The sequence below is a fragment of the Platalea leucorodia genome (assembly GCF_965183815.1).
Source record: "Platalea leucorodia genome assembly, chromosome: 1".
NCBI classification, from domain to species: Eukaryota; Metazoa; Chordata; class Aves; order Pelecaniformes; family Threskiornithidae; genus Platalea; species Platalea leucorodia.
Window position 1 is genome coordinate 162,669,762 of NC_138823.1, and position 10,359 is coordinate 162,680,120.

General features: G+C 38.7%; 1 protein-coding gene across 1 annotated transcript in view; it reads right to left on the reverse strand.

The window, feature by feature from the left end:
- Positions 1–9,317, reverse strand: part of LOC309598817 (sodium channel protein type 5 subunit alpha-like) — a gene marked incomplete at both ends in the record, with an annotated part of 46,617 nt that extends 37,300 nt beyond the window's left edge. Inside the window, 5 exons of the mRNA XM_082329762.1 lie at positions 140–231; positions 4,428–4,556; positions 5,482–5,570; positions 7,482–7,601; positions 9,045–9,317. Coding sequence (XP_082185888.1) covers positions 140–231; positions 4,428–4,556; positions 5,482–5,570; positions 7,482–7,601; positions 9,045–9,317 — 703 coding nt within the window. The remainder of the gene's footprint in view (positions 1–139; positions 232–4,427; positions 4,557–5,481; positions 5,571–7,481; positions 7,602–9,044) is intronic.
- Positions 9,318–10,359: the final 1,042 nt, after the last annotated feature.

Here is a 10,359-nt window from a genome sequence, read left to right on the forward strand (position 1 = left end):
ACTACAGGCTGTCACACCTTGGGATCCCGTTGACCATCACAAAAAGTGACCAGAAAACTGAAGACAAGAACAGGACAGGAATTAGAAATAACATACTGCTGAAGAGGAGAGAAAACTAGTAAGACATGTTGTTCCTTACCTGGTATTACTGAAACAGCTTTCAAAGTCCTCAGTACTCTGAAAGTTCGAAGAGCTGAAACCTTCCTCATACTTTTACACATAGTAACATACCTATAAAATTAAACCACCATATAACTGAATAACAAAGATCTAGCTTTTCGGAGCATATGCATATTGAGCACACAGCAATGAATAAGTTACAGAAAATAAATAGGTCAAATACGTCCTAAGGTAAATGTCTAAACTTAGCAATCTAAGTCCATTTCTAGGTATTGATACAAGATAATGAGACTTTTGAATAGTGCCTCTGAAAGGAAACCCAGCAAGTTTTTACTTAGTGTGGATTTGGATGCTTAACTTTTGAAGTGTTTATTCATCAAAATGTCAAATAAATATAAAACCCTTTCATACTGAGTCTAATCTGATTTAGATCACATGAAAGTATACGTTGCAGCTATCTCAAAACTACACAATATATACTTTAGGAGAAGGGAGCTGAGCAAAACTACATTTACAATATGTTAATTCTGTACCACATGGCTGTCTTCCTAACTGTTATTTAACAGTCAGCTAAGAACTTGAGTATTGAAACTAGTTTCAATTTAATTGCTTCAACAACTTGGACATTTCAGAAAATGAGGATTTTAAGAGTTGCATGTTCTATACAGCACTTTATCTTTAACAGGTAACCCCATATTTCATAAGACTTCTTTCATGTCAGAATGGACATGAATTGTGACTCATCTTATGACAAGGTCATAACTGGTAACAGAATTCCTTAAAATAAAAAGTCTCAATAACAGAATCTGAGAAACACTGGTTGGAAAGGACCTCTGGAGGTCATCTAGGCAACCTTCCACTCAAAGCATGACTTTTGTCAGCAATAGATCAGAACACTATGGCTTTGCCTAGTCTGTAAGATTAAATAATTCTCAAGCACCTTAAGAAATAACTGCACTTGAATTAACTGTTGTGTTAATTTCCAAATACTTTTATTTGTTGCATGATAGGACCCAAAAAACCAGGAGATACTATATTGCAAAGTGCTTATATCTGCTTGAACACAAATGAATTAGGAGTATGGGTAGGGAAGTAGGACCATAAAATGAAATTGTTCATACAGCTGTTGGACTACTTGATAGTTACTGATGATTAACAATGTGTAAGCTCCTTAGTGGTTTATAGATTACCCATAAGAATACTTTATTCATATACATATATGTGTGTGATGACATCTGAGTACATAACCTATTCTTTACAAATAAGGAAAAACCAGTCAGGGATATGACAGTTGATGGCAGCCTTTGCTACAGAGCCCATGAGATGGTGGAGTTTAAGACCTCGAGAGAAGTAAGCAAGATGAACAGCAGAATAAAAATCTTGGACTTTAGGACAGCTGATTTCAGCGTGTTCAGGAATCTGAAACTGCCCCAAAGGAAAAAGTGGCCCCCAGAACAGCTGGTGGATCTTCAAAGGTATTCTTCAAAGCACAGGAATGACACAGTCTACTCTAGAAAGTCAAGTGAACGTGGCAGAAAACCAGCTTGTCTGAACAGGGAGCTCCTGACTAATGTCATATTCGAAATGGAAGTGTGCAGAAGGTTGAAGCAGAGATAGTTCTGGGAAGGGACACTAAGACGTTGCCAAGCATGCAGGGATGAAGCAAGGAAAGACAAAGTTCAGCTGAAGTTGAAGCTAGCAAGGGATGTGAAGGGCAACAAGAAGGGCTATTTCTCATACATCAGCAGTGAAAAGATGACTAAGGAAACTGTGGGCCTGTTGTTCAAGGAGGCAGGGAACGTGGTGACAAAGGACATGCAAAAGCTGAAACTGCTCAACGCTGCCTTGATTTGGTCTTTACCAGTGAGGTCTGCTCTCAAAATCTGTCAAAATGAAATATTATCCATGCATCTATGTGCTGTGATCAAAGGGACAAAGTTCAGCTGGTTACTAGTGGCATCCCTCATGGGTCAGTTCTGGGGTCGATATTGTTTAACAATTTTATTAACATCCTGAAGAATGGAATGGAGTTTGCCTTCAGGAAGTTCACAAATACTAAACTGGGGGGGAGCGGTCAATACACTGGGTGGCAAGGCTGCTCTGCAGAGTGAGCTTGACAGACTGGAGTTATGGGCTGTAGAAGCCTCATGAAGTTCAGTAAAAGCAAAGGCAAAGCCTTGCACCTGAGGCAGCATGAGCACAAGTAGGAGCTGAGGGCAGATTGGATAATGAGCAGCTTTGCAGAAAAGGACCTGGGGTCAGGGCAGACAAATTGAACGGGAATGAGCAGAGCACCCTTGTGACATGGAATGGCTATCACATATTGGGCTAGATTAGCGTTAGTCTAGCTCACATGTTGAGGAGTCTAGCTCATACGTTGAAGGAAGTGATTTCTGAGACTGAATCTGGAGTACTGTGTCCAGCTTTGGGCTCTCCAGGGCAAGAAAGACATTTTACATACTGGAGCAGGTCCAACCAGCGCTCTAAGAGGGGCAGTACGACAATTAGATGGTTAAATTGTTAGGCTGGATTGGATTTGTTGAGTCTGAAGAAGTGCAGGCTAATGGAGTGATGGCCCAGGAATCTTATTGCTGTCTTCAGCTGCCCAATGTAAGGGCTTAGAGAAGATGGAGACAGGCTGTTCTTGGAAGCTCACCATGAAAGGATGAGAGGCAGCAGACATAGGTTGCTACACAAGACATTTCAATTAGAAATTTGGGAGGGAAAAAAAACCAGATGTGGTTGGAATGGGTTGCTCAGAGAGGCTGTTGAATCTCCATGCTTAGAGAAACTCAGAACTTGACTGGACAAGGTCCTGAGCAACCTAATCTAAATTAGTCCTGTTTTTAGCATGGAGCTGGACCACATGATCTCCAGAGGTCCCTTCCAATCTAAATTACTCTACACCTCTAATAAATGAGAACAAGACAACTGGAAACTATTCAGAAATGCTAAATGAGAGAGATTTGCTTTGAAAGCTCTGAGATTGGGCATGAGCGAATCTGTTCATGGCTGCACGTAAGACTGTTTTGCTTTTGAGATTAACATTCTGTATTTGAGATGCAAATTCTGACTTGGTTTCTTCCTCATTTTTTGTCCACCTACTTAGTTGGTTTTGATATGAATTTAAAATTGACCACAGCAGTGATCCATCTGGCCTATTACCCTGTCTTCAAGAACAACCCACAACAGATGCTTACAGGGGAATTTAGAATCAAGGCAGTGATGCTTCCCAGACTTAATTCTTCCAGCAAATTTATAGCTCGGGGACTTCCTGAACAAGACATAGTATCTTTGTGTCAAAAATAACCCTTAACATGTTTTCATCCAGGATTTTGTCCAGAAGTCTTCTCAATGCAACGAAGTTTTTTGCATCCTCAACCTCCTATGGGAATATGCCTACAAGTAGTGTGAAAAACTACTCCCTTCTTTTTTATTCTGCCATCTGACAAATTCATTTGGTGTCTTTAGCTCTCGTTGTAGGAGAAAAAAATAAATTATTTATTCTCTTTTTGGCTCTGTGCCACAGACTTCAACCATGTTCCTGCTCTGAATTTTTTTCATGACAGTTCTATTCTATTTAGTTTCTTATTATGTGGAATACAAGATATACAACTTCTCTGTATCATTTTTAACTCTGTCATCTTTTGAGGTGTCAGGAGCAAAACTACATATAGACCTGAAGAAAAATACAGGCCACACAGTGAAATAACTATGTGTTCTGCTTCTTTCTTTATTTCTTACCCATAATGTCCCCATTTTCTATTTCCTTCTCTGACCATGATTGCATACTGGAGTGGTGTTTTCACAAGATTGCCTATTTTAACTCCAACATTGTCTTCCAAACAAGTGAAAGCTATTTCAGAGCCCATAACTGTCTATGTAAAGCTAGGTCTGTTTTTCCTTGAGCATTCTTGCAATTTCATCTGTTATTTATCACCATGTCGTTCGACACCTTGTGACCCACTTTGGACCCTTCTCAAATGAGTTTCATCTGATCCAGAGTACAACTAAGACAATGCAAAGAGGCATGCTTGCTTTCGGCTGTCTACACAATCGCCTCTTAAAATTTAAATATGTACTAAATTGAGAACAATCAAACACTTCTGAGATGAGCTTTGCATTTAGGTCTTGCTTTAAGGTCTATGACTATTTTTCTCTTTGCAGATATGCAAAGGGTGATTCAACCACAGTAACTCTTAAGCAGGTAGGATGCCAACCACTCTAAAGAAATTCAGCAATATCGAATAGCATTTTATCTGTGTGTTTGTCCCTTGAATATAAAAGAAAAACTGAGTTTTACTTACATTATGACAGTAACGACAAGATCCAAGCAGTTCCATGGATCTCGAAGAAAGGTAAATTCATCCCAAACAAATCCTCTTGCTAATATTTTTATCAATATTTCCCCAGTATATATGCCAGTAAAAAGATGTCTGAGAAGGAAAGTATATATTAAAGTTATAGAAATAAAAATATTAATGTGATTGAGACACATTCAGGCACGTTTCTACCTTTTCTATGATTTAGTCACTGGATGGAGAAGAAAGTAGAAAATGTGAAGTAAAAAAGGACAGATTACATTACTTTCAGAAACTTCATAGGTATAAGAAGATGACTTCCTGAATTTTAGTAAGATTTCCATGTAAGCAAAGACTTATTTTAGCCTGTAAAGTTTGCATATTTTATAGATTTATTCTGACAAATACTCTATAACTGAAAGAAATCCCACATAAAATTCAGCTATCATTATCACCATGCTTACTCCAAAATAAGAGGAATTAAAATTATAGAACCTCTGAGGCTCCAGGCACATTTTCAAGATTTAATTCTAGAACGTTAACTCAAGTTACACTGGATACAGCGCACAATTACAAAAGGTAACAAGACATTATAAATAGATGGCTTCCTAATGTGAACAACTGAAGTAGGGGTATCCCCAGGAAACAGCAAGAAAGAATGGAATGAATATTTATCCCTCGATACCTTTTGCATGAGCTGGCCATATCAGACATTCAGGTAATTGCCTTAGAATGAGAGATATTAAGTTAGAATCCTGCTGCACAGTCTCTCTAAAAAGCTTAATCCTTAAAAGGAAAAATGGGGCATGTTACACCAGATGGCAAAATTAGTCAACATAGAGAAAAGGGCATATGGTGTAAGACTCTAGGAAAAGGCACTGAAGCTCCACAGAAGACTGTGTGATATAATAATAATAATAATCCTAAATCTTCCTCAGAGGTCTCTCTGACAATTTTCATGCCCCAGAATTAGATCACCACATTATTTATTTTTTTCAGTCCAGCATGTTAGTATCCTTAGAAAAAGAGTGAACAAATGGCAACTGAGATAGATACTTACTCAGTCCAGTTGAGTGCTTCTGGAAGCTTAGTTACAGCCATGGAAGCGCAATTGAGTACCACAGTACATGTAATAAAGCCAACAAATAATGTGAATAATACGTTAAGGAAAAAGTGCTATATTATAAAACACTGAAGTTCAGAAGAGTTGCTGATAAGTAATTACTTTGGTTTTGAATATGCTCAGGACTTTTCATGTGTTTTCCAAAGAAACTGATGTCAGATCAAACTTCTGCTCAGCTGAGCAAACTTCATGGTTTAAAAATAACAATGAATTATCTGCACGTGGAAAGAGTTTTGGAAGTTAGGACGTTAGTGGGTATCTTTGTTTCGGCTGGGATAGTGTTAATTTTCTTCCTAGTAGCTGGCATAATGCTGTTTTGGATTTAGTATGAGAACAATGTTGATACCACGCTGATGTTTTAGTTGTTGCTAAGTAGGGCTTACACTAGGCAAGGACTTTTCAGCTTCCCATGCTCTGCCCAGTGCACAAGAAGCTGGGAGGGGGCACAGCCAGGATGGCTGACCCAGACTGGCCAAAGGGCTGGTCCATACTGTATAATGTCATGCCCAGTATAGAAGCTGGGGGGAGCTGGCTGGGGGGCAGCGATTGCTCCTCGAGGATGAGATGGGCATCGGTCAGACAGTGGTGAGCGGTTGCATCACTTGTTTTTCCTGGTTTTTGTTTCTCTCTCTCTCTCTCTCTGTTGTCATTTTCCTATTATTACTATTACTACTACTATTATTATATTTCAATTATTAAACTATTATTACCTCAACCCACAAGTTTTCCTACTTTTGCTCTTCCGATTCTCTCCCCTATCCCACCGGGGGCGGGGAGGGTGAGCGAGCGGCCGTGTGGCGCTTGGTTGCTGGCTGGGGTTAAACCACGACAGTGGGACATAACATGTTCGACAGAAGAGATGAGGAACATAAATAAATAAAAAAACCTGAGTCCTCTGCTGTCTACTGTTATTTGAAACTTTAGAAACCTCCATTTCTTCCCAGCAGGAGCACGGAATAAAGAGAAATGGGTCCCAACGCCATAATAACTACAGTTTTTAAGCCTAGGAAAACCAGATGAAAAAGCTTAATTATCAATAACCAGTATTCTTTGAAACTGGGACTCCATATATACATTCTTACAAGAGACACCTATGCTCTGCCACGAGTTCAGAAAACTTTCTCATTTTATGTGGTAGGCAATGAAAACATATATAAGAAAAAACATCCTTTCATGTAAGTTCATTTGCCACCTAACAAAAGTGTTCATTTTTTTTCTTTAAACAAACATTGGCCTTAAATTTAGGGTTTATTTGAAACTGAACAGCAAATTTAGAAATTTCTAATAGCATGAATATGCACTCAAAGTCAGCCATAAGTTCCCATAAAAGGACCTATTTCTACAAATTAATAATTCCAAATGAAAACAGATGTGTGGCAGAAAGAGCAGAAACTACCCAGCCTAGGGTTTTGCACCTGCGATCCTTCATTTTTACACTCTTCAAACTATATTTTTGCAAAATTATAAAAAATGGGCACTCTGCAGAACTTTCTAAACTTGAGTGTGACATACATTTCTTAGGATAACATCAGACTCTTTCAGCAACGCATTGCCGTAAATGACACCATTCATGTTTTAATAACTAGGGAGTCACTCTTTTGTTTGTTTGGTTTTTTTTTTAAATTTAAGTTTGTCACCACAGTAGAGATTTAGAAAAAGTTCTGGAAAAGGGCTAAAATATCATACAGTAGCCTCTAAATGTTTCATAACAATATCTGCAAATCTGACTTTAAATACAAGCTTTTTGACATTTTTACTTGTACCAACACCATGTAAATATCCTAGCTGTTGTAAAACAAGATTCAGTACAACTTTTTAAAACTCTCTGTCACAGCCACATGAGCTTACATTTACATTAATATGAACAGAGGAACAGAACGACAGAAAATGGTAGAGTATATTTTAAACCTGAAATAAGGGAAACCAACAAAAGGATATGAATGGATCAGAATTTTAATTGCTGCTTTTCTGACTGGATTAAAAGGACCAAATATACACAAGGCAGGCATGGCACTAAACCGGAAAATAGTCCTCCTTTTATTTATCACCATAAAAGTCTATAACAAAAAAAAAAAAAAGAGATTCATAGTATATGAAATATTTTAATGAAACAAAATTTTCCCCCAAAATTAAACGTTCAGGTTTTCAAATCTGCATCTAGAACTATACCTAACTGCAATTATGAGTAAAGCTTTCCTGTATTCTTACGTGGAGCTGTGACCTGATGATACTACATTTTGAAAGAAAGACACCAGCTATATAAAAGTCCATTATTGCCTGTGAGGAAAAAGTAGTAATGGGAATGAATTTGAAGAGCAAGTGGTCATATTCACCTGGTCAGAGTAATTAAAGGATACTGCTCTGGGACTGCAACAATGGTGTTAATCATACTCAAAAGCACCTTACTCTTGGATAGTCTTATAGGCTACAAAAAATTATTTACAAAATATATATTGTGTAGGACTGCCAGAATCCAGTCTGCTCAAAGCAAAAATTTTAATTTTGAAATATCTCTAAATTATCAAGTAATACTGTAAATTCCCTCTAAGCTACCTTAAGGTCCATGCAGCTCAGTACTTTTGCCACATGAAGAAAAAATTAAATCTCAAATCAAAAACAGTTCACTAACTTCTACCTAATTTTCTTCAATTGAATAAGCCTTAGTCTCTCTTCATCAAGAATATCACTGATTACTTTGAGGAAAAAAAATCTCTGGAAGAACAAAGCTTTCTGCGTGTTCTCTGATTAAATTCTTATCTTCCAGTGACTCGCTGGTATACATGAAAGACAGCAACATAGGACTGGATGGAACCTTCTGCTCTACAGGTCAAGTCCCTCTCAACAATAAGCAATCATACAAGAGACATTTCATTCAGAAGGGCTTCCTAGAGCATCTACTTTACATGCTCCTACAGGCAACAACACAAAACACTTTGCAATAGCATGGAATATATCCAATACAAATACGGTACAATAAACAAAGCTGATGAGACATAAAATAACAGAAAATTAATTGACTATAATGAAAACATATGTTTTTGCTACACAGAGTACTGAAAATACCTCAAATACGTCTCCCCTAATTTGTATAATATTTGTAATTCAGCAAAAACTCTGCAGTAAGTCAGCAATTCCAGCGTGAGCTACTGTTTGACAGGCACTGTTTATACAACAGTGAGTTCAGCCCCACAGACATCACAGAAACTGCTCTGGAAAATAAAGCATCAGTTATCCCAGAATATATTTCCTATCAAAGTGTATCTATCAAGCGTATCATGTTTTCATAATTAATTCTGATTGCTGGCTGGAACTTAAAATGCCTTTTCATTAGACAATGTGGAGCATACCTTAGCACTCCTGCCCCAAAAAACGCTAGTAATGTTCCAAGATCTGTCTACAGAACAATAAAAAACCAGCATCGCCTGAATAGAGCTTTTAATATGTCTTAAGGGTTCAGCAGACAAAAAATTAAATAAAAAAATGCTTTTGAAAGTTTTAACCTTGTGATCACTGTAGTATGGATCAAAATCTTCCAGGGGTTCCCCAATAAGCTCCACAGGAAGATCCCCATAGAGAGATGGCAGTTTTTTGCAGGTTTTCAGATCAAGCTGAGGAGTAAGTTTATCTTCTTCAACTCCTTGGTCTTTATTCTCCCCGTTAACTTTGGCTTGCTGCTTTTTTTTCTTAGCAATTCTTTCGTCGATTGCTGCCAAGGACTCAGGGGTGAAACGTCGAAAGCCATTAGTTTCTGATGGCCAGAACAAGGGATCCATTTTTCCTTCTATATGTTTGTTTCCAGTGCTAGCGGTAACTTAAAAGAGAAAGCTATTGACAATTAGAAAACAACAGAAATAATACACAACTTAAAACTAATACCCATTAGATAAACTATTTCTTCCTTCTGTGAAACCCCATATGAAAATAAATAGAGTAGAGTAGAGTAGAGTAGAGTAGAGTAGAGTAGAGTAGAATAGAATAGAATAGAATAGAATAGAATAGAATAGAATAGAATAGAATAGAATAGAATAGACTATTTCAGTTGGAAGGGACCTACAACGATGATCTAGTCCCACTGCCTGACCAATGCAGGGCTGACCAAGTTAAAGCATGTTGATAAGGGCACTGTCCAAACGCCTCTTAAACACTGACAGGCTTGGGGCATCGACCACCTCTCCAGGAAGCCTGTTCCAGTGTTTGACCACCCTCTCGGTAAAAAAACACCTCCTAATGTCCAGGCTGAACCTCCCCGCACAGCTTTGAACCATTCCCATGCATCCTATCTCTGGATCCCAGGGAGAAGAGCTCAGCACCTCCCTCTCCACGTCCCCTCCTCAGGAAGCTGCAGGGAGCGATGAGGCCCCCCCTCAGCCTCCTTTTCTCCAAACCAGACAAGCCCACAGTCCTCAGCCGCTCCTCACGGGACATTCCTTCCAGCCCTTTCACCAGCTTTGTTGCCCTCATTCAAGGACCTCCACATCCTTAAGTGGTGGGGCCCAGAACTGGACACAGCACGCCAGGGGAGGCCGCACCAGCGCTGAGTACGGCGGGATAATCCGGCGGGATAATCCCCTCTTTTGACCGGCTGGCTACGCTGTGTTTGCTGCACCCCAAGATATAAAGCAAAACCAACTAGAAGCACATTCATTTAGAAGAAAGGGTAATGTAAAACAAATCTCACAGAGATCAACAGTTGATTCTGGATCTGCCCTGTATAATTCATGTTGCAGATGAGATACTTTTTTCCTTTGCCTTTTCAGCTAGGAAGCGACAAAATCACAACTCTATCCGAACTCTGACGATCACCTAATTGTTTCC